Consider the following 25,805-nt stretch of genomic DNA (forward strand, 5'->3'; position numbering starts at 1 on the left):
ATCATTTCCAGGTTAAGAAACTCAATATTATTCTGTGAATGTAGAACCCAGCATTATCATTACCTTATTTATAGAGATCTCTATAAAGCACAAAGAGGCATTCAGTATCATGTATTTTACTGAGGAGGAACCTTAACTCTCAAAGGGAGATACTTGTCCTGTGTTGCCCTAGTTAGCAACTCAGGTAGGTATCAAGGTCTTTGGACTCCAAGTTCACAGCCTATATGATTGTGATTTCATGTGCTTTTATTTTTGTCTTTCAGAAATGTATATTCTGAACTCTCCTTGCTATTTGGTACACTTATCTGGGCCATTTCAGACACCACTGACCAACAAAATCTCCCAAAAGTGAGAGGTGCTTTAAGTTTAGGTACCTAGTCTAAGTATCAAATTAGATACCACCATGAGCCATCCTATTTGTATACATAACTTTTCCACTCACGATTCTCACTCATTTTGATTATGATTGGGATAAAGTTGACAACATGGAAAGGGCAAACCATTCAGTGGTATCTGAGTTCATTTTGCTGGGACTTTCCAAATCTCAGAATCTTCAGATTCTGTTCTTTGTAAGATTCTCTGTGGTCTATGCTGGGATTGTGTTAGGAAACCTAATTTTGGTCACAGTGACCTTTGACTCATGCCTTCACACACAAATGTACTTTCTGCTTATCAATATGTCCTGTATTGATATGATCCTAGCTTCTTTTGCTACCCCTAAGATTATTGTGGGTTTCCTCCAAAAACAGAAGACCATCTCTTGTTGGGGATGTTATTCTCAGATGCTCTTCATGTACCTCCTAGGTGGGAATGAGATGATGTTGCTTGTAGCCATGGCAGTAGACAGGTATATTGCCATATGCAAACCCCTCCATTACATGACCATCATGAGCCCGCAAGTGCTTGTTGGGCTGCTGTTATCTTCCTACGCAGTTGGCTTTGTGCACTGGTCTAGTCAAATGGCTTTCATGTTGAATTTGCCCTCTGTGTCCCAGTGTGGTGGACAGTTTTTTCTGTGACCTTCCTCTTGTGATCAAACTTGCCTACCTTCTACAATTGCTGGCCATTGCTGACAGTGGCCTCCTGTCCCTGATCTGCTTCCTCCTCTTGCTTGTCTCCTACACGATCATCATATACTCAGTCAGGCACTATGCTGCCTGTGGTTCAGCCAAGGCCTTCTCCACTCTGTCAGCACACATCACAGTTGTCACTGTCTTCTTTGCCCCATGTGTCTTTATCTATGTATGGCCCTTCAGCAGATATTCTGTAGATAAAATTCTTTCCGTGTTTTATACAATTATCAATTATCACACCTCTCTTAAATCCTATTATTTATCCATTAAGGAATCAAGAAGTAAAAGAGCCATAAAGAAGATAAGGACTCGAGATTATATATATAGATATATGTATATATATCTCCATCCTTCTTCCTATCCATTCATCAGTCTATGGACACTTGGGCTGTTTCCATAATTTGGCTGTTGTAGATTGTGATGGTATAAATACTGAATTAAGTATTTTTGCCTTCTTTGGGTAAATATCTAGTAGTGTAATTGCTGGGTCTTAGATCGTTAATTATTTGAGGAACCTCCATATTGTTTTCTAGAGTGGCTGCACCAATTTGCATTTCCAAGAGGGTTAACTTTTTTCTACATCCTCACCTGCACAAGAAATAATTTTCTTGTGTTGTTAATTTTAGCCATTCTTGACAGGTGTGAGGTGGTATGTCTATAGTTTTGATTTGCATTCCCGTGATGATGAGTAATACTCAGGATCTTTTCAGGTGTCTGTTAGCCACCTGGATGTCTTCTTGGGAAAAATATCTATTCATGTCTCCTGCCCATTTTGTAATTGGATTATTTGGGGTTTTGGGGTTGAGCTGGGTTCCTTTTTTATATATGTTGGATACTAACTCTTTATCAGGTATGTCATTTGCAAATATCATCTCCAATTCCATAGGTTGTCCTTTAATTTGCTTATTTTTTTCTTTGCCGTGTGGAGTAGTAAATAGCCTTTTGAGCATGGCTTTTTTCACTCAGCATAATGCCTTTGAGATTCATTCAATAGCAAGTTGTGTTTATCATTATAAATCAGTGTCACATTTTAATATCTCTTAAGTATCCTCATTGCTATTCTTCCTCAAATTGTCTTGAAACCAGGTCAATTATTCATTGAATTTAAATAGAATGATTTTATCAAATGATATGAATGCTAAGTAATTATATATGCATTACTTTTATACATTGATTTAGGAAGAAATACAATATTGACAATATTGGTCTTTTTAATCCTAGAGCATGGTTTATTTCTGCATTTATTCAGGCCTTCTTTTGTATCCCCCAGTAATATTTTGTAACTTTTTTTATTCAGTACTGAAAATTTTAATCTTATGAATTACTTAATTTAGGTTTTTTTAGAAGTCCTTTTTACTTGTAACATTTTTATATTTCTGGAATGTAGAAAATGGATACTTATATATATATTTATTTGAAATTAGCCACTGACCTAAACACTAATTCATTGAAATTTTTAGTCAATTCTGGGGGCTTAGACTATAACGTTTCAACTATGATAATCTAATTTTCCTATTATTTTTCAATATCTTATTTCATATTTTAGTTCATGACATGTCTAGTACTTAATACATTTTGAAATTTTTCCTGAATGCCAAAGGACAAAACAGATATATGTCATAAAATGTCTGACACAACTGTACTCTAGTAGGGAGAATTACTAATTTTAATATTTTTATATAATATGGAGAAAATTTAACATATTTTTATAAAAATGACACTTTAAAAAATTTTTGATTGGAGTTCAATTTGCCAACATTTAGCATAACACCCAGTGCTCATCCCACCAAGTGCCCCCCTCAGTGCCCATGACCCAGTCACCCCAACCCCACGCCCACCTCCCCTTCCACTACCCCTTGTTCTTCATTTCCCAAAGTTAGGTTTCTCATGTTTTGTCACCCTCACTGATATTTTCACTAATCTTCTCTCCTTTCCCTTTATTCCCTTTCACTAATGTTTTGGATAGGAACAACTACCAATTGCTCTTGGCTTATTTGACATGGAAAAACCTACTAATTTTAGGGGGCTAATGTCAATATTTCCAGTGGGTAGAGGTAAATCATTTTTAGTTGTAGAAGAAAGCTAAGAAAATGAATCTAAATTTGATTGCTTACAACTCTCAACAAAAACTGGAAAAAGTTTACAAGAAGCTTCCTGCCATCTAGTGGTTGCAATCTCCCGTGTTTTCCTTTGTAGCTTTAGCAATACCAAGAATTAGGAAGGAGGATTTATTTTGTTTATTTATTTTTATTTTTTAATTTATTTTTTATTGGTGTTCAACTTGCCAACATATAGAATAACACCCAGTGCTCATCCCGTTAAGTGCCCACCTCAGTGCCTGTCACCCAGTCACCCCCACCCCCCGCCCACCTCCCCTTCCACCACCCCTAGTTAGTTACCCAGAGTTAGGAGTCTTTCATGTTCTGGAAGGAGGATTTATAATTGTCTGGAGTCTTTCCAATCCCCCAGTGGGCAATCTATATGCAGCCTATTTCTTCCAAGGTGGCAGTCATGGTGATTACCATCTCACCAATACCAAATATAGCCATTTCCACAAATTTTAATGTTATTTTAAAGGCTTCCTATCCTATAGTATCCTTCAGCCAACTCCAGAATTCCAGGGGATGTCACAACTCATTAAATCATTATTAAGAATTATAGTCTTCTGAAAAAAAATAAAGGCAGACAAGTACCTAGAAATTATCTGCATGTCAAAAGCATCATTCATGATTTTCCAATCTATTGCCTACCATGGATTTACAAAACTAAGTCTTTAACTTCCCTAAAAGTGGAGAATGATCCTTCCAAATTCAAGAAAACTAAAAATACGTATTACTTCTCATCATTTTAATTTGCAAGACTGAACCCTTTGGTTAGATTTGCTCTCCCAAATGATTTTACTTTGAGCATAATTGGCCAAATAGGTTGATGTTTCTAAAGGAAAGAAGGACTTGTTTGAGGCTACTAAAGAGAGTGGCTACTAGGACTTCTTCTGTATGTATCTAAAAGATAGTGTTTGAAAAATTAAGTAAAGAATTAGGCTGCCTAAGGAAGTATATGAGTTCCTCAATGAGTGAGGTACTGTTTTCATCCCCATTTTATGTATGAGGGAACGGAGGCAGAAGACTTTGACAACTTGTCTAACTTTCGACAGCTAGAAGGGAAAGAAAAGAATACCAACTAGTCTGTTTTTAGAAGCTCTGTACATCTTTATAATTCTGTGCTAACTGAATCAGTGCTAACCATATTCTGGAAGCCAAATTTATAAATAGCCTCCTTCCCCAAATCTAGAAATTCCTTAAAATATAACAGAGGGGGGAGGAGGGGCAAAACGGCAGAAGAGTAGGGTCCCCAAGTCACCTGTCCCCACCAAATTACCTAAATAACCTTCAAATCATCCTGAAAATCTACGAATTCGGCCTAAGATTTAAAGACAGAGCAGCTGGAATGCTACAGTGAGAAGAGTTCGCGCTTCTATCAAGGTAGGAAGACGGGGAAAAAATAAAGAAACAAAAGGCCTCCAAGGGGGAGGGGCCCCGCGAGGAGCCGGACTAAGGCCAGGGCGAGTGTCCCCAGGACAGGAGAGCCCCGTCCCGGAGACGCAGGAGCTGCACCGACCTTCCCGGGCGGAAAGGGGCTCGCAGGGAGTTGGAGCAGGACCCAGGAGGGCGGGGATGCCCTCGGGCTCCCGGGGACACTAACAGACACCTGCGCCCCGGAGATGCGCCGAGCTCCCTAAGGGCTGCAGCGCGCACGGCGGGACCCGGAGCAGCTCCGGGGGCTCGGGGGCGGCTCCGCGGAGGGGGCTGCGGGGCGGGAGCGCGAATCCAACAGCGCAGGCCCCGGAGCCCAGGGCGCCGGGACACAGCCCAGAATCCGGCTTCCCCCCACAGGCAGAGACAGGGAGGGCCCAGGACAGCGAGGACGCTCCTGCCCCGAGCTGAGCAGATCAGCGGCCCCGCCCCGGAGCCTCCAGGCCCTGCAGACTGAGAGCTCCAGAGTTCCTGTGGGAGCTGACTCCGGGCTGGAGAGCTGGCCCCGCCACTGGGGGCGGGGTAAACAACCCCCACTGAGCCCTGCACCAGGCAGGGGCAGAGCAGCTTCCCCAAGTGCTGACACCTGAAAATCAGCACAACAGGCCCCTCCCCCAGAAGACCAGCTAGACGGACAAGGTCCAGAGGAAGCCAAAGGACTGAAAGTATACAGAATCAGAAGATACACCCCCGTGGTTTTTTTTTTTCTTTTTGATTTGTTTTCTTCCCCCACCCTTTTTTTTTTTCACCTTTCTTTCTTTTTCTTTCTCATTTCTTCTCATTCTTCCTTTTTTCTTCCTTTTTTCTTTTTTCTTTTTCTTTTCTTTCTTTATCTCTCTCTCTTTTTCTCCTTTTCCCGATACAACTTGTTTTTGGCCACTCTGCACTGAGCAAAATGACTATAAGGAAAATCTCACCTCAAAAGAAAGAATCAGAAACAGTCCTTTCTCCCACAGAGTTACAAAATCTGGATTACAATTCAATGTCAGAAAGCCAATTCAGAAGCACTAATATACAGCTACTGGTGGCTCTAGAAAAAAGCATAAAGGACTCAAGAGACTTCATGACTGCAGAATTTAGATCCAATCAGGCAGAAATTAAAAATCAATTGAATGAGATGCAATCCAAACTAGAAGTCCTAACAACGAGGGTTAACAGGTGGAAGAATGAGTGAGTGACATAGAAGACAAGTTGATGGCAAAGAGGGAAACTGAGGAAAAAAGAGACAGACAAAAGACCATGAAGACAGATTAAGGGAAATAAACGACAGCCTGAGGAAGAAAAACCTACGTTTAATTGGGGTTCCCGAGGGTGCTGAAATGGACAGAGGGCCAGAATATGTATTTGAACAAATCATAGCTGAAAACTTTCCTAATCTGGGAAGAGAAACAGGCATTCAGATCCAGGAAATAGAGAGATCACCCCCCTAAAATCAATAAAAACCGTCCAACACCTCGACATTTAATAGTGAAGCTTGCAAATTCCAAAGATAAAGAGAAGATCCTTAAAGCAGCAAGAGAGGAGAAATCGCTGACCTTTATGGGGAGGAGCAATAGGGTAACAGCAGACCTCTCCACAGCGACCTGGCGGGCCAGAAAGGGCTGGCAGGATATATTCAGGGTCCTAAATGAGAAGAACATGCAACCAAGAATGCTTTACCCAGCAAGGCTCTCATTCAAAATGGAAGGAGAGATAAAGAGCTTCCAAGACAGGCAGGAACTGAAAGAATATGTGACCTCCAAACCAGCTCTGCAAGAAATTTTAAGGGGGCCTCTTAAAATTCCCCTTTAAGAAGAAGTTCAGTGGAACAGTCCACAAAAACAAGGACTGAATAGATATCATGATGACACTAAACTCATATCTCTCAATAGTAACTCTGAACGTGAACGGGCTTAACGACCCCATCAAAAGGCGCAGGGTTTCAGACTGGATAAAAAAGCAGGACCCATCTATTTGCTGTCTACAAGAGACTCATTTTAGACAGAAGGACACCTACAGCCTGAAAATCAAAGGTTGGAGAACCATTTACCATTCGAATGGTCCTCAAAAGAAAGCAGGGGTAGCCATCCTTATATCAGATAAACTAAAATTTACCCCGAAGACTGTACTGAGAGATGAAGAGAGACACTACATCATAATTAAAGGATCTATTCAACAAGAGGACTTACCAATCCTCAACATATATGCCCCGAACGTGGGAGCTGCCAAATATTTAAACCAATTAATAACCAAAGTGAAGAAATACTTAGATAATAATACACTTATACTTTATAACTTTAAACTAGCTCTTTCTACCCTCGATAGGTCTTCTAAACACAACATCTCCAAAGAAACGAGAGCTTTAAATGATACAGTGGACCAGATGGATTTCACAGATATCTACAGAACTTTACATCCAAACTCAACTGAATACACATTCTTCATAAGTGCACATGGAACTTTCTCCAGAGTAGACCACATACTGGGTCACAAATCGGGTCTGAACTGATATCAAAAGATTGGGATCATCCCCTGCATATTCTCAGAATATAATGCCTTGAAATTAGAACTAAATCACAACAAGAAGTTTGGAAGGACCTCAAACACGTGGAGGTTAAGGACCATCCTGCTAAAAGATGAAAGGGTCAACCAGGAATTTAAGGAAGAATTAAAAGGATTCATGGAAACTAATGATGATGAGGATACAACCATTCAAAATCTTTGGGATGCAGCAAAAGCAGTCCAAAGGGAAATACATCGCAATACAAGCTTCCATTCAAAAACCGGAAAGAACTCAAATACAAAAGCTAACCTTACACATAAAGGAGCTAGAGAAAAAACAGCAGATGGACCCTACACCCTGCAGAAAAAGAGAGTTAATTAAAATTCGAGCAGAATTCAACGAAATCAAGAACAGAAAAACTGTGGAACAGATCAACAGAACCAGGAGTTGGTTCTTTGAAAGAATTAATAAGATAGATAAACCATTAGCCAGCCTTATTAAAAAGAAGAGAGAGAAGACTCAAATTAATAAAATCATGAATGAGAAAGGAGAGATCACTACCAACACCAAGGAAATACAAACGATATTAAAAACATATTATGAACAGCTATACGCCAATAAATTAGGCAATCTAGAAGAAATGGACGCATTCCTGGAAAGCCACAACTAACAAAACTGGAACAGGAAGAAATAGAAAACCTGAACAGGCCAATAACCAGGAAGGAAATTGAAGGAGTCATCAAAAACCTCCCAAGACACAAGAGTCCAGGGCCAGATGGCTTCCCAGGGGAATTCTATCAAATGTTTAAAGAAGAAACCATACCTATTCTCCTAAAGCTGTTTGGAAAGATAGAAAGAGATGGAGTACTTCCAAACTCGTTCTATGAGGCCAGCATCACCTTAATTCCAAAACCAGACAAAGACCCCACCAAAAAGGAGAATTATAGACCAATATCCCTGATGAACATGGATGCAAAAATTCTCAACAAGATACTAGCCAATAATCCAACAGCACATTAAGAAAATTATTCACCATGACCAAGTAGGATTTATCCCCGGGATGCAAGGCTGGTTCAACACTCGTGAAACAATCAATGTGATTCATCATATCAGCAAGAGAAAAACCAAGAACCATATGATCCTCTCATTAGATGCAGAGAAAGCATTTGACAAAATACAGCATCCATTCCTGATCAAAACTCTTCAGAGTGTAGGGATAGAGGGAACATTCCTCGACAGCTTAAAAGCCATCTATGAAAAGCCCACAGCAAATATCATTCTCAATGGGGAAGCACTGGGAGCCTTTCCCCTAAGATCAGGAACAAGACAGGGATGTCCACTCTCACCACTGCTGTTCAACATAGTACTGGAAGTCCTAGCCTCAGCAATCGGACAACAGAAAGGCATTAAAGGCATTCAAACTGGCAAAGAAGAAGTCAAACTCTCCCTCTTCGCCGATGACATGATACTCTACATAGAAAACCCAAAAGCCTCCACCCCAAGATTGCTAGAACTCATACAGCAATTTGGTAGCGTGGCAGGATACAAAATCAATGCCCAGAAGTCAGTGGCATTTCTATACACTAACAATGAGACTGAAGAAAGAGAAATTAAGGAGTCAATCCCATTTACAATTGCACCCAAAAGCATAAGATACCTAGGAATAAACCTCACCAAAGACGTAAAGGATCTATACCCTAAAAACTATAGAACACTTCTGAAAGAAATTGAGGAAGACACAAAGAGATGGAAAAATATTCCATGCTCATGGATTGGCAGAATTAATATTGTGAAAATGTCAATGTTACCCAGGGCAATATACACGTTTAATGCAATCCCTATCAAAATACCATGGACTTTCTTCAGAGAGTTAGAACAAATTATTTTCAGATTTGTGTGGAATCAGAAAAGACCCCGAATAGCCAGGGGAATTTTAAAAAAGAAAACCATATCTGGGGGCATCACAATGCCAGATTTCAGGTTGTACTACAAAGCTGTGGTCATCAAGACAGTGTGGTACTGGCACAAAAACAGACACATAGATCAGTGGAACAGAATAGAGAATCCAGAAGTGGACCCTGAACTTTATGGGCAACTAATATTCGATAAAGGAGGAAAGACTATCCTTTGGAAGAAAGACAGTCTCTTCAATAAATGGTGCTGGGAAAATTGGACATCCACATGCAGAAGAATGAAACTAGACCACTCTCTTTCACCATACACAAAGATAAACTCAAAATGGATGAAAGATCTAAATGTGAGACAAGATTCCATCAAAATCCTAGAGAAGAACACAGGCAACACCCTTTTTGAACTCGGCCATAGTAACTTCTTGCAAGATACATCCACGAAGACAAAAGAAACAAAAGCAAAAATGAACTATTGGGACTTCATCAAGATAAGAAGCTTTTGCACAGCAAAGGATACAGTCAACAAAACTCAAAGACAACCTACAGAATGGGAGAAGATATTTGCAAATGACATATCAGATAAAGGGCTAGTTTCCAATATCTATAAAGAACTTATTAAACTCAACACCAAAGAAACAAACAATCCAATCATGAAATGGGCAAAAGACATGAACAGAAATCTCACAGAGGAAGACATAGACATGGCCAACATGCATATGAGAAAATGTTCTGCATCACTTGCCATCAGGGAAATACAAATCAAAACTACAATGAGATACCACCTCACACCAGTGAGAATGGGGAAAATTAACAAGGCAGGAAACAACAAATGTTGGAGAGGATGCGGAGAAAAGGGAACCCTCTTACACTGTTGGTGGGAATGTGAACTGGTACAGCCACTCTGGAAAACTGTGTGGAGGTTCCTCAAACAGTTAAAAATATACCTGCCCTACGACCCAGCAATTGCACTGTTGGGGATTTACCCCAAAGATACAAATGCAATGAAACGCCGGGACACCTGCACCCCGATGTTTATAGCAGCAATGGCCACGATAGCCAAACTGTGGAAGGAGCCTCGGTGTCCAACGAAAGATGAATGGATAAAGAAGATGTGGTTTATGTATACAATGGAATATTACTCAGCTATTAGAAATGACAAATACCCACCATTTGCTTCAACGTGGATGGAACTGGAGGGTATTATGCTGAGTGAAGTAAGTCAGTCGGAGAAGGACAAACATTATATCTTCTCATTCATTTGGGGAATATAAATAATAGTGAAAGGGAATATAAGGGAAGGGAGAAGAAATGTGTGGGAAATATCAGAAAGGGAGACAGAACGTAAAGACTGCTAACTCTGGGAAACGAACTAGGGGTGGTAGAAGGGGAGGAGTGCGGGGGGTGGGAGTGAATGGGTGACGGGCACTGGGGGTTATTCTGTATGTTAGTAAATTGAACACCAATAAAAAATAAATTTAAAAAAAAAAAACTATTATGAGAAGGCAGCCCATGAGAAGACAGAGGATCATTTTCAAAGCTGTCTTGCCTGGTGAGCCTAGGCACAGCTTATACATGAGAGGAGGGTAATGGGTTTCTTGAAACCTTCTTGGTGGGGCCTTGAAACAAACTGGAAATAAGTGTTCTTCCAGACAACAAGGTACTACTTGAGACTTGGAATGATCAGATATGTTAATAAAAAAGTTATTTTTTACACCTATTAGATTTCTAATATCATGGGTAATCAGGGAATAGGGGTAAAAAAGTCAAAGTTACTGATTAATTGTGTATGAGATTAAGTGATGTAAAAACCATAACTAAGTAGAGAACACAACAGAACTTTGAGCCATGTTAATCATGCAACTAACATAACTATAGTTCTGCTTATGCTTTCAAAACAGGTCGAGGACCCAGCATCCTCCCCAAATCCCCACTTTTATTTTATAATTCTTCAATCTTGAGGAATAAGAATAATGGCCACTCTAGCTGCTTCCTTCTGCTAAGGAGTGAAGGAGAATAACCATGAGAGTGGAAGTGAGAAAACTGTTCTCAAAAATATTCTGGATCATCTGGGCACAGGCTTTGGATCTTGCTTTTGAAGGTTTGTTTCTCTGGCAGACTTTCCTGGGTGGCAGCAACTCATAGAGTGGCATGCTATTCCTCTGTTTTCTGGACTTGATCCCAGTTATTAGGAACCTTAAAAGCAGTTCCTACCAATGTTCAAGTAGCCATCTCTAAAGCTACCACTACTTTTTGTAATTTCCTTTGACTATATGGCACATTTTGCTAATTAAAGATATATTTATCACTTTTAAGTTTTCAGATGCTTCAGGATCAATATCAATATATTGATAATATGCTTGATGGAATCATTCAAGAAAAGATGAGGCATATTTTTGAAGCATCTAATTAACTTGTTGAACCTTACTTAGATTCATTTATATAGGTACTTCTGTTTTTTTTTCTAACCAAAAAAACATTATCAGTAATTTTGAAGTCCAAGGAGTCCTCCAGCATTTATATCTTGATTGGGGCAACAAGCTTGTATCTTCTCTTGTGCCTCTGATGTCTCTGGCATTACAGGATTGTTTGCATCTTATAGATGAAGCCCGAGTTCATTCAAGTTAAAATAATGGGAAAAAATGGTAAACCTTAGTTGGGAGAGTCATGGACAGATATTCCAAGAAACCAGAAGAATTTAGGATCCAGCTCAATTGTATAGGCAAACAACAAACATCGAAAAACAATTAATCAGAATAAGAATTTAGCATCCACAAAGGTGTGTTATTGAAATATATTTTTTCTCTCTAAACTTATCATCATTTTTATTGCAGGTAGACAAATTAAGACTAATTTGTTTGCAAAATAAATCCTGTTTTAACAAACTTTACCTAATTATTTACATAAGCACAGCAAGAATAATGATCAGCCATATAGGTTCTTATAAATCTGCTTTGTTAGGTCTTTTTATAAGGAATTTCAGGTTGAACTATTAATAGTCTTTTCAGGCCAGAAGCCATGCCAAATGCGTGTCATGAGATTTGTCTGCAATGCCTGTAGTCATGGGTTATTTCCTTTCTTCTCAAGGTCCCCCAAATATCCTGAGGTTCCTGCACCTACCAGCAAATAACATTCTCACCTCTCCTGGTAAGGCTCCTGGGAACTCCACAGGCAAGGTATCAGGCTAACATTTCCCCAGGGCTTCATTGGCACTATAAAGTCAAACTTAGTTCCTTAAATCTGTCTGGTCATATCTGAGTCTCTACATGTCTCTCTCAAATATGACATTCTAGTCAAAGTCTTTGTAAAATACCCAATGTTCCCAGTAATATTCTGTTACAGGGAGAACAGATTATTTTTTTAATTGGAGTTCAATTTGCCTCCATATAGCATAACACCCAATGCTTATCCCGTCAAGTACCCCCCTCAGTGCCCGTCACCCAGTCACCCCATCCACTGTCCACTTCCCCTTCCACTACTCCTTGTTCATTTACCAGAGTTAGGAGTCTTCCATGTTCTGTCACCCTCTCTGATATTTCCCACTCATTTTCTGGGAGAATAGATTCTTATTGAGATTATGGAAATAACTATAATCGTCATAAGAAAGAGAATGCTTACTGAGATTATCTGATTTCTGAAGGTTCGGGTAGGGAGTAAAATCAAAGACATTACCATTTTAATTAAACCAATAAATTCAATGTTAATTTGTCAGAGATTATCCCAGATTATATGAACCTGAGAAGCATTTGAATTAGTTTCTATCTTTAAGTATTAGGATTCCCCATTCTTATCAGTGCTTGTCTTCAACTAAATAGAGCTCTTTTATAATTTAGTAATACCATCCAGAAGTAGATAATGTTATATCAAGAGACACAAATGAAAGACTTTACAGTAAATATTTGTATTTATCCATGAGAAATGACCTTATAGAAATTGTGAGCTAGATTTCTTTTTAAGTGGGCTACATGCTGGGCATGGAGCATAATGCAGGGCTTAAACTCACAACCCCAAGATCAAGACCTGTTCTGAGATCAAGAATTGGATGCTTAACTTAATGAACCACCCAGGTATCCCATGGGCTGTATTTTGATGGGATACAAAGGGTGTTTTTCTAGTTTTTGACACTTTTAAAAGGCCTCTTTAATCCCCCTTCTCGTTCTTCAATCTTAAGGAATGGGGAATGATTTAGATAAGTTATTCCCAGAGAGGTTGAAGGACGTTGAATTATTTCTGGAGCAGTATTTCTACTTTTGCAAAAACAAAATCACCCCAAAAAACACAGTCCCACTTGTATTGTCGCCAAGCAATATTACAAGAGAATATAATTCTTTTCTTTTTGTTCTTAGAAGCATAACCAGTTTTGCATAATGCAACCCATATTGCTACATTCTAGATTGAATTGGGTTCCCATAACACAGATAAGACAGACAAAACAGACGGGACTAACAATATGACTTCCCTGGGAGAAAAACAAAAGCAAATGATCCATCAACAAAAGAAATTAAGGATGGTTATATAACCGCTGGGCCACCAGAGCTGCCCCTGAGGGCCCTTCTTTAAAGGTCTTAGGAAATATTACTAAGAGAGGAAATAGAGCTGCTGATTGTATGCACACAAACTCACCCTTCAACAACAGAAGTTCTCCCAGGGACCATGGAAGGTGTCTTTCCTTCAACCGAGGCTTGGCTTTGAGAAGATGCCAGGCAGCCAGAGGAAGTTACTTGGATTCAATGGTGATCCAAGTAGCTGTAGAAATTCCCGCAAAAATCTATGTGTCTGTTCAAAAAAAGACACATAGATCAATGGAACAGAATAGAGAACCCAGAAGCAGAACCTCAACTTTATGGTCAACTAATATTCGACAAAGGACGAAAGACTATCCACTGGAAAAAAAGACATTATCTTCAATCAATGGTGCTGGAGAAATTGGACAGCCACAAGCAGAAGAATGAAACTGGACCATTCTCTTACACCATACACAAAGATAAACTCAAAATGGATGAAAGATCTAAATGTGAGACAAGAGTCCATCAAAATCTTAGAGGAAAACACAGGCAACACTCTTTTTGAACTTGGCCACAGCAACTTCTTGCAAGATACATCTAGAAAGGCAAGGGTAACAAAAGCAAAAATGAACTATTGGGACTTTATCAAGATAAAAAGCTCCTGCACATCAAAAGAAACTCAACAAAACTAAAATACAACCTACAGAACGGGAGAATATATTTGCAAATGACCTATCAGGTAAAGGGCTAGTATCCAACTCTCTAAAGAATTTATTGAACTCAACAGCAAAGAAACAAACAGTCCAATCATAAAATGGGCAAAAGACATGAACAGAAATTTCACAGAGGAAGACATAGACATGGCCAACATGCACATGAGGAAATGCTCCGCATCACTGGCCATCAGGGATATACAAATCAAAACCACAATGAGATACCACCTCACACCAGTGAGAATGGGGAAAATTAACAAGACAGGAAACAACAAATGTTGGAGAGGATGTGGAGAAAGGGGAACCCTCTTGCACTGTTGGTGGGAATATGAACTGGTGCAGCCACTCTGGAAAACTGTGTCGAGGTTCCTCAAAGAGTTAAAAATAGACCTGCCCTACGACCCAGCAATTGCACTGTTGGGGATTTACCCCAAAGATACAGATGCAGTGACATGCCGGGACACCTGCACCCTGATGTTTATAGCAGCAATGTCCACAATAGCCAAACTGTGGAAGGAGCCTCAGTGTCCATTGGAAAATGAATCGATAAAGATGTGGTCTATGTATACAATGGAATATTACTCAGCCATTAGAAATGACAAATACCCACCATTTTTTTCAATGTGGATGGAACTGGAGGGTATTATGCTGAGTGAAATAAGTCAATCAGAGAAGGACAAACATTATATGTTCTCATTCATTTGGAATATAAAAATTAATAAAAGGGAATAAAGGGAAAGGAGATAAAAATGAGTGAAAACATCAGTGAGTGTGACAAAACATGAGAGACACCTAACTCTGGGAAACAAATAATGGCTAATGGAAAGGGACGTGGTTGGGGGTTTAGGGTGACTGGGTGATGGGCACTGAGGAGGGCACTTGGTGGGATGAGCACTGGATGTTATGCTATATGTTGGCAAATTGAACTCCAATAAAAAAATAAATTCCCACAAAGTCACCCCTCTGTTCACAGCTGGCCTGCCTCAGGCACAGGTCTCCTGGTTGACTTGCCAAATTTGTTAAGGAACCTAAACTTGTCTGTGCACCTTCTGCTAGTAAGCCAATGTCTGAGACACTGGTTTGAAGCAAAGACAGCTTTATCAGAAGGGCGGCCCAGTGGAAAGGCAGGAGATCATTCCCAAATGAGCCATGCCCCATGGAGCCTAGAGACAGATTATATACATGAGAGGAGGGTAATGGTTTTCTTGAAACCTTTACAGAGATAACATTGTTGGAGAGTGTGGTGGGAAGAGGGGTGCTTGGCACAATCTGGGGATAAGCATTCTGCTGGACAATGAGTCACTATTTGAGACATGGTATGATCAGAAATGTCAAGACAAATATTACTGTCTGGTCTCCATTTAGTTTCTCCCACCAGTGAGTAAACAGAGAATAGGGGCAAAAAGGCAAAGTTAATGATTCATTGTGCATGGGATTAAGATGTACATAAACCATAATTAGATAAGAGGACAGAATGTAATGCTAAATTAATGCAATTAATAAAATGATAGCTCTGCTATGATTTCTAAACAGTTCAGGAACTAAGCTTTTGGCCTCATTGTGTGTAGAATAGTATTCCCCCAAATTTATGGCTGTATGGAAGTTCATAATGTGAACTTATTAAAAATTTGTTTATTTTAGACAGAGAGATAGCATAAGTTGGGGGGGAGGAGCAGATGAGAGACAGAGAAGCAGACTCCCACTGAGGAGGGAGCCTGAAACTGGGCTCAATCCCAGGATTCCATGATTGTAATCTGAGACAAAGGCAGATGCCTAACCAACTGAGCCACCCAGATGCCTCAGCACTAAAGAATTTTGAGAAAGTTATTGATAGGAGAAGCAGTAAAAGTGATTAAAGGGTTGTATTAAGAATGTCTCATTGGAATAGTTGAGAGTAGAGTAGAAGGAAATGTGAAAACATGAAACATAAAGAAGCCTATTTGACCGCATGGAGCTCTAAGAGAAGGACTGTGAATGAGTGTTCCAGTTTGATGTGTATCAAACAGCTTTTCAAAGTATTCTGGTTCAAGAGCCATTTCATTCTGCTTGCAGTTTTGTGCGCCGTGCTTGGGGAAGGGCTCAGCTGAGCTTGTTCATGTCTGAGTCACATAGGGTCAGTTTATTTGAGTTGAACTAACTTTGGAGTTGGATAACTCATTTTTAAGATGGCTTCTTAACTCGTTTGTCTGGCATTTCTGACCATAAATCTTGATGGGGAAGACATGGTCACAGTGCAGAAGAATATGTGGAATGAAAAATTTTGATTTAACTACCTTTGGAAAACAGGATCTGCTTTAAGAAGGCAGGCTAGATTGTGGCCCATATCTTGCTGACATTTTATCATATGTGTGAAGGCTATGGAAGCAGAAGAATAATGGCGAATATAAATAGAGAGTTGGAAATAATAAAAAGTAGAAATAAAATAGAAAAGTACAATAGTAGAAATGAAACATTTTCTAGAGGGGCACAACTGCAGTTTTGGTTGTCAGAATAAAATATCAATGAACTTGAGGACAGTTGATTAAGATTATCCAATCTGAGGGAAAAAATGAAAAAATAATGAATAATTAACAGGGTTTTAGAGACCTTTAGGGCACCATAGAAAGTACTATACATAAACACACACACACACACACACACACACACACACACACACACATTGGAGTTGCAGAAGGAGAGGAGAGGGAAAAGGATAGAAGAATAGCTGAAGAAATGACGGTAAAAAAAAAACTTGACAATCTGTATATGCAGCCCAGACATCTGTCCTGAAATCTAGACTCATACATCTTCCCAATTTGGATTCTACTTCCTGATTTGAATTCAAAATTAGCATTTCAAAGTTAACATGTTTAAAAGTACCCTCTTAATCTTCCCCCCAACCTTTCTACAAATACAGTTTTTTTTTTTATTGGTGTTCAATTTACTAACATACAGAATAACACCCAGTGCCCGTCACCCATTCACTCCCACCCCCCGCCCTCCTCCCCTTCTACCACCCCTAGTTCGTTTCCCAGAGTTAGCAGTCTTTACGTTCTGTCTCCCTTTCTGATATTTCCCACACATTTCTTCTCCCTTCCCTTATTTTCCCTTTCACTATTATTTATATTCCCCAAATGAATGAGAACATATAATGTTTGTCCTTCTCCGACTGACTTACTTCACTCAGCATAATACCCTCCAGTTCCATCCACGTTGAAGCAAATGGTGGGTATTTGTCATTTCTAATAGCCGAGTAATATTCCATTGTATACATAAACCACATCTTCTTTATCCATTCATCTTTCGTTGGACACCGAGGCTCCAACGAAAGATGAATGGACAAATACAGTTTTGATTATCTCATTTGATGGCAACTTTATCCTTGTAGTTTCTTAGGCTATAATATATGGAATCATATTTGATTCCTCTATTATAGTTGCAACCTATAATAATACTCTTCATAATGGGAGAAGATATTTGCAAATTACATATCTGATAAGTGGTTAGTATCCAATATATAAAGAAGTTATATAACTGAACATCCAGAAAATAATCCCATATAATCCCAGTAAGAAATGGGAAAAAGACATGAATAGACATTTTTCCAAAGAAGACCTACAAATGGCCAGCAGACACATAAAAAATGCTCCACTTCACTCATCAAGAGGGAAATACAAATCAAAACTACAGTAAGATACCATATCACATCTGACAGAATGGCTAAAACTAACAACCCAGGAAAACGACAAATGTTGGTGAGGATGTGGAGAAAGGGAAACCCTCCAACACTGTTGATAGAAGCAAACTGGTGCAGCCACTCTGGAAAACAGTGTGGAGGTTCCTCAGAAAGTTAAAAATAGAACAACCCTACAATCTAACAGTTGCTCTTCTAGGATACAAAAGATACAAAAATACTGATTTAAAAGCATACATGCAGCCCGATATTCATAGCAGCATTCTCAACAGTAGCCAAATTATAGAAGGAACCCAAATGTCCATCTGATGAAATTATAAAGAAGTGATATATATAATATATATAATATAATATATATATTATATATATACACTTATACACTTCTATAACGGAATATTACTCGCCATCAAAAAGAATGAAATCTCACCATTTGCAATGACCTGGATGGAGCTAGAGAGAGTATTATGATAAGCAAATTAAATCAGTCGGAGAAAGACAAGTACCATATTATTTTGCTCACATGTGGAATTTAAGAAACAAAGCAAATTTAAAAAAAGAAACAAAGCAAATGAGCAAAGGGAAAAAGAAAGAGAGGCAAACCAAGAAACAAACTCTTACTATAGAGAATAAACCAGTGGTTCCGGGGGAGAGGTGGGTGGAAGGACAGGATAAAGGGATGATGCATTAAGGAGGACAGGACTCTCATAATGATGAGCAGCGGGTGTTTTATGTAAAGAATGCATCACTAAATTCTACATCTAAAACTAATATGGCACCCTGTGTTAAGTAACTGGTATTTAAATAAAAAGAATATTTAGGAAATCCTATTCACTGCAATTTCAAAATACATCTGGAATCTCAGTACTTCTCACTTTCAGGGTGCCTTTGTGTAAGGAGCCGTCATCACAGCTGGCCTGATTTAGTGAGTCTGGTGCTCATATGGCCTCCTAGGATTCTCTCCTTCCCTTTTCCAATATGAGCAGTAAAAGCTGTTCTAAAGCATGTCCTCTACTCAAAACTCATGGTTACTCGCCATTTCACTCAGAAGGGCGGCAGTGTGCTGATAGTGTCTTACAGAGCCCTGTAGGATTTCTGCACCACCCACAGTCGCTTATCATCCCAACTGCTTTCCACTTTATTCCACTTTAGTCATAGGAGCTGTTTGAACATTGTCAGGTAGTAGCAGCTCAAGTGCCTCAACCCTGGATGTTCTCTCTGTTTTGCTTTCCCCAGATGTACACATGGCTGTTCCCATGCCCTCCTTTAAGCCTTTGGTAAAAAATCATCTTATCAACAAGGCCTTTTCTTAGTATCTTACTTAAAATGAAAACTCTGTCATTCCCACTATCTCGTACTGTGCTTTATTTTTCCCTCTACACTTACTGTAAATTACTATTTTGTGTGTGTTTATGTGTCTGTTTTTTCTGTGAGAATGTAAGTACCTTGAGTGAAGCATTTTATCAATTAAACTCACTGATGCATCAGGGAATGTCCACTACATGTATAAGTTGGTGTCCATTAAAAAAAAACACCATGAACTTTTCTTAATATATTGAAATATATATTGAAAATATTATTTTTCTTGTCATTATTTTCTATCACACTGATCTACTTTAACTCATTGTAACCATTGTGGCAAAATTAAATTGTTATATTTTTGATATATTAATCCAGCTCTATAATAGACATGTTCTATCATAGAAATACTAATTGAAGGTCTATTGGGATTTTTTAAGCAGCCTGATTTTTTGTCATTTATTTTTTTTATTGAGTTCAGTTTGCCAACATAGAGCAAAACACCCAGTGCTCATCAAATCAAGTGCCCCCCTCAGTGCCCATCACCCAGTCACCCCCACCCACCGCCCACCTCACTTTCCACCACCCCTTGTTCGTTTCCCAGAGTTAGGAGTCTCCCATGTTCTGTCTCCCTCTCTGATATTTCCCACTCATTTTTTCTCCTTTCTCCTTTATCCCCTTTCACTATTTTTTATATTCCCCAAATGAATGAGACCATATGATGTTTGTCCTTCTCCGATTGACTTATTTCACTCAGCATAATACCCTCCAGTTCCATCCATGTCTAAGCAAATGGTGGGTATTTGTCGTTTCTAATGGCTGAGTAATCTTCCATTATACACATAGACCACATCTTCCTTATCCATTCATCTTTTGATGGACACCGAAGCTCCTTCCACAGTTTGGCTATTGTGGACATTGCTGCTAGAAACATCGGGGTGCAGGTGTCCCGGCGTTTCACTGCATCTGTATCTTTGGGGTAAATCCCCAACAGTGCAATTGCTAGGTGTAGGACAGATCTATTTTTAACTCCTTGAGGAACCTCCACACAGTTTTCCAGAGTGGCTGCACCAGTTCACATTCCCACCAAGAGTGCAAGAGGGTTCCCCTTTCTCCACATTCTCTCCAACATTTGTTTTTTCCTGCCTTGTTAATTTTCCCCATTCTCACTGGTGTGAGGTGGTATCTCATTGTGGTTTTGATTTGTATTCCCCTGATGGCAGGTGATGCGAAACATTTTCTCATGTGCTTGTTGGCCATGTCTATGTCTTCCTCTGTGAGATTTCTGTTCATGTCTTTTGCCCATTTCATGATTGGACTGTTTGATTCTATGCTGCTGAGTTTAATAAGTTCTTTAGAGATCTTGGATGCTAGTCCTTTATCTTATATGTCATTTGAAAATATCTTCTCCCATTCTGTAGGTTGTCTCTTAGTTTTGTAGACAGTTTCTTTTGATGTGCAGGACCTTTTTATCTTGATGAATTCCCAAAAGTTCATTTTTGCTTTTGTTTCCCTTGCCTTAATGGATGTATCTTGCAAAAAGTTGCTGTGGCCAAGTTCAAAAAGGGTGTTGTTGCCTGTGTTCTCCTCTAGGATTTTGATGGACTCTTGTCTCACATTTAGATCTTTCATCCATTTTGAGTTTATCTTTGTGTATGGTGAAAGAGAGTGGTCTAGTTTCATTCTTCTGCATGTGGATGTCCAGTTTTCCCAGCACCATTTATTGAAGAGACTGTCTTTCTTCCAATGGATAGTCTTTCCTCCTTTATCGAATATTGGTTGACCATAAAGTTGAGGGTCCACTTATGGATTCTCTATTCTGTTCCACTGATCTATGTGTCTGTTTTTGTGCCAGTACCACACTGTCTTGATGACCACAGCTTTGTAGTACAACCTGAAATCTGGCATTGTGATGCCCCCAGATATGGTTTTCTTTTTTAAAATTCCCCTGGCTATTTGGGGTCTTTTCTGATTCCACACAAATCTCAAAATAATTTGTTCTAACTCTCTGAAGAAAGTCCATGGTATTTTGATAGGGATTGCATTAAACGTGTAAATTGCCGTGGGTAACATTGACATTTTCACAATATTAATTCTGCCAATCCATGAGCATGGACTATTTTTCCATCTCTTTGTGTCTTCCTCAATTTCTTTCAGAAGTGTTCTATAGTTTTTAGGGTATAGATCCTTTACGTCTTTGGTTAGGTTTATTCCTAGGTATCTTATGCTTTTGGGTGAAATTGTAAATGGGATTGACTCCTTAATTTGTCTTTCTTCAGCATCATTGTTAGTGTCTAGAAATGCCACTGACTTCTGGGCATTGATTTTGTATCCTGCCACGCTACCAAATTGCTGTATGAGTTCTAGCAATCTTGGGTTGGACGCTTTTGGGTTTTCTATGTAGAGTATCATGTCATCAGCAAGGAGGGAGAGTTTGACTTCTTCTTTGCCAATTTGAATGCCTTTAATGTCTTTTTGTTGTCTAATTGCTGAAGCTACGACTTCCAGTACTACGTTGAATAGCAGTGGTGAGAGTGGACATCCCTGTCTTGTTCCTGATCTTAGGGGAAAGGCTCCCAGTGCTTCCCCATTGAGAATGATATTTGCTGTGGGCTTTTCATAGATGGCTTTTAAGCTGTCGAGGAATGTTCCCTCTATCCCTACACTCTGAAGAGTTTTGATCAGGAATGGATGCTGTATTTTGTCAAATGCTTTCTCTGCATCTAATGAGAGGATCATATTTTGAATGTCAATTCAATATTCCCGTCTTTGATTATAAAAGTTTAGTAATGACTACATATGCCTATGAATTGGTCTTAATATAATTCTGAGGATAACAAATGCAGCAACGTTTTTCTTTATGATAATGGTGATAATAATAAAAACTGTGCCCCATGTGGATAAGGAACAAATGTCATGGCTCTTTTCTATACAGTTTCTAGCATCTTCCTTAAAGTGGTTTTTGTAGACCATACCATAATGAAACAAACGTTTCATTAAGGCAAATCAACCAGTTTAAATTTCCACCATCAGTATCTTTCTGTCCTTGAAAAATCTAGTGAATAAATAATTCATGAAGTAAAGTCCTGTTATGTGTCAAGCACCAGACTAAACATATTTGTATGTATTGCCATTTTTAGCCCTCACCAGAGCACCGAGAAGTAAGCATGATTCTATGCATGCTACAGCTAAGGAAATTAGGGCTGCACTTCTTTAAATGACTTGTCTAAGATTCACTTGATTTGTAATTCAAAGAGAGTTAGTTGAACCCACACTATTAGTCAGTTGGTCTCTAAATTGCACTACTAGATGGTAGTGGTATGATGAAGTGGTGAAGCCAACTAGTATATCCCATTAGTTTGTTACAGGTATATAAATTGGATTCACTCTACCTCATCTAGCTGATAACCCTCTAAGTATTTTGACTGTAAGAAGCACATATACATTCCTATTCAGGTCTTTGCAGACATCTGGTCAGAATGTGAAAGTTGAAAAGACAATAAAACCAGGCACAAGATGGAGAAGAAAGTGGTGAGACTTTGGAAAGTGTTCTTTGTACTAGTGTGTGGCACCAAACTAAATGAAAAGAATGGATAGAATAATATTTGATAAGATGAATGAGTAGAATGGAAGAACACAATTAATCAAAAAACAGAAAACAGATGCTTTGAGGAAAAGGAAACAAAAGGTAGAATAATTCAGTATGAAAGGAGTTTTGATGAGTTTAATTATAGGCCCATAAATAGTATTATGATTTAATGGAAGAAAAGCAAACACTTAGGCTATCATCTCCTCATTCATGAAATAGTAATTATTTTAACCTAAGATCGTCTGCTCTCAAAAATTCACTTCAACCATTTATGTCTCCTGCTTTTTCCAACTAAGTCCACTCCTGTCCCATAGTTTTTGCATGGCTGACTTGACTTTTTTGTTCCAAAGTGTGTAGATAAGGGGATTCATTATGGGTGTAATAGCATTGTAGAGTACAGACACCATCTTGTCCACAGAAAATGTGGAAAAGGGCTGAGCATAGATGAAAATACAGGGTCCAAAGAAGAGTGTTACCACTATGACGTGGGTGCCACGGGAGGAAAGTGCCTTTCACCTTCCCTCCTTGGAGGGAATCTTGGCCAGGATAGTGGAATAGGAAAAAAGCAGTATCACAGAGGAATCGGTAGAGATCTATCTACTGTTAGATACCATTAGCAATTCAATAACAAATGTGTCTGCGCAGGCAAGTTTGATAACAGGGGGAACAACATCACAAAAGAAGCTGTCCACCTTGTTTGGTCCACAAAAAGGTAAACGGATAGTGAGGATAATCTGGACAGTAGTGTGCACAAACCCTCCCATCCAGGAGGCAGCTACCAACATACAGCGTAATCCTTGACTTATAATACTGTTATAGTGCAGAGGGCAACAAATTGCAACATACCAATCATAGGCCATCATTATAAGTAGGAACATCTCAACTGCCCCCATGGGCACTGAAGGGGCACTTGATGGAATGAGCTCTGTGTGATATGCTATATGTTGGCAAATTGAACTCCAATAAAAAATAATTTAAGGGGATCCCTGGGTGGCGCAGCAGTTTGGCGCCTGCCTTTGGCCCAGGGCACGATCCTGGAGACCCGGGATTGGATCCCACGTCGGGTTCCCGGTGCATGGAGCCTGCTTCTCCCTCTGCCTGTGTCTCTGCCTCTCTCTCTCTCTCTCTCTCTCTGTGTGTGTGTGTGTGACTATCATAAATAAATAAAAAATTTAAAAAATAGCTCTAGCTGCCATCTTGCGTCCCCGCGTGTGTGCGCCTAACCTCAGCTGGTCCGCCTGAGACCCCCCGAGCGCCAACCCTAGTCCCCCGCGCGGTCCCATTTGCGCTCCAACAAGATGAAAGAAACTATCATGAACCAGGAGAAACTCGCCAAATTGCAAGCACAAGTGCGCATTGGTGGGAAAGGAACTGCTCGCCGAAAGAAGAAGGTGGTTCATAGAACAGCTACAGCAGATGATAAAAAACTTCAGTTCTCCTTAAAGAAGTTAGGGGTAAACAATATCTCTGGTATTGAAGAAGTGAATATGTTCACAAACCAAGGAACAGTGATCCATTTTAACAACCCTAAAGTTCAGGCATCGCTGGCAGCGAACACTTTCACCATTACAGGCCATGCTGAGACAAAGCAGCTGACAGAAATGCTACCCAGTATCTTAAACCAGCTTGGTGCAGACAGTCTGACTAGTTTAAGAAGACTGGCTGAAGCTCTGCCCAAACAATCCGTGGATGGAAAAGCACCACTTGCTACCGGAGAGGATGATGATGATGAAGTTCCAGATCTTGTGGAGAATTTTGATGAAGCTTCCAAGAATGAAGCAAACTGAATTGAGTCAACTTCTGAAGAAGATAAAACTTGAAGAAGTTACTGGGAGCTGCTATTTTATATTATGACTGCTTTTTAAAATTTTGTTCATGGATCTGATAAAATCTAGATCTCTAATATTTTTAAGCCCAAGCCCCTTGGACACTGCAGCTCTTTTCAGTTTTTGCTTATACACAATTCATTCTTTGCAGCTAATTAAGCTGAAGAAGCCTGGGAATAAAGTTTGAAACAAGGTTAATAAAGTTCTTTGCCTAGGAAAAAAAAAAAAAAAAAAAAAAAAAAAAAAAAAAAAAAAAAATTTAAAAAATAATAATAATTTAAAAAACCCAAAATGCAGAAAGAAGAGCTACACAATACATTGGTCATAGCCAATGAGATTCTCATTATCAAGAAAGTCAGCCAAAAGCTCAGGGGTAGTTACTGTTGAATAACATAAGTCCAGGAAAGAGGGGTTACCAAGAAGGAAATACATAGGTGATGAATTCAGATAGTTATCAGAGGCCACTGTGACCAAGTGAGAACATTGCTTACCCAAGTGGGCACATAGAAGAAAAGAAATAGTACAAATAACCATGCCTCAATAGATGGTGTCTGTGAGAAACCTGCCAGGACAAAGATTCTCACCATCTCTGTTTGGTTTTCATCCATTTTACCTGGTTCCTTGATTAAAGAAATTAAACAAGGGGCATTAGTAACATTGAAAGTAAATGAGATAGAAGATGGTGAAGGAGTAGGGGTCCTCGCTCACCTGACCCCACCAACTTACGTAGATAACTTTCAAACCATCCTGAACACCTATGAATCTGACCTGAGATTTAAACAGAGAATAGCTGGAATGCTACAGAGAGAAGGGTTTTCACTTCTAACAAGGTAGGAAGGTGGAAAATAAAATAAAAAAGAATCAAGTTGGGGAGGGGCACCCCGAGGAGCTGGGCTGAGGCAGGACAGCACGGGCCTCCAGGACAGGAAAGCCCAGCCCCAGAGAAGTAGGAACTTTAAAAAATCCACACCAGATTCTTCCAAGACAGAAAAGTATTTAGTAGGGAAATTGGGTAGAATCACAGGAGGGACAGTGAAGTCCAGTTTCCTGGAGTCACTAATAGAGGAAGAGTGATACATAATGTGGGCCAATCTCAGTAAAAGGCTGGAGCACACACAGGGCAGGGCATCTGGGAGAAGCCAGTTGGGTAGGTGGGTGGCTCTGAAGAGAGGGGTATGTTCCCTGCTGCAAGGGAGCCCCATGTCCTC

General features: G+C 39.5%; 1 protein-coding gene and 2 pseudogenes across 1 annotated transcript; 2 read left to right on the forward strand and 1 right to left on the reverse strand.

Annotated features, from left to right (window-relative positions):
* On the forward strand, window positions 486-1,369 carry OR4K13CP (olfactory receptor family 4 subfamily K member 13C, pseudogene; annotated as a pseudogene).
* On the reverse strand, window positions 23,071-23,848 carry OR4AH1P (olfactory receptor family 4 subfamily AH member 1, pseudogene; annotated as a pseudogene).
* LOC119876465 (transcription factor BTF3) lies at window positions 23,958-24,802 on the forward strand. The gene has a single exon (XM_038544017.1). The coding sequence runs from the start codon at window positions 24,070-24,072 to the stop codon at window positions 24,556-24,558; it is 489 nt and encodes a 162-aa protein (XP_038399945.1). The 5' UTR covers window positions 23,958-24,069; the 3' UTR covers window positions 24,559-24,802.
* The last annotated feature ends 1,003 nt before the right edge of the window (window positions 24,803-25,805 follow it).

The sequence above is a fragment of the Canis lupus genome, chromosome 8, assembly GCF_011100685.1.
Source record: "Canis lupus familiaris isolate Mischka breed German Shepherd chromosome 8, alternate assembly UU_Cfam_GSD_1.0, whole genome shotgun sequence".
Lineage (NCBI taxonomy): Eukaryota > Metazoa > Chordata > Mammalia > Carnivora > Canidae > Canis > Canis lupus.

What these genes read in the sequence shown, in the direction of transcription:
- LOC119876465 (XM_038544017.1), top strand. Translation starts at nt 24,070, where the DNA reads ATGAAAGAAACTATCATGAACCAGGAGAAACTCGCCAAATTGCAAGCA.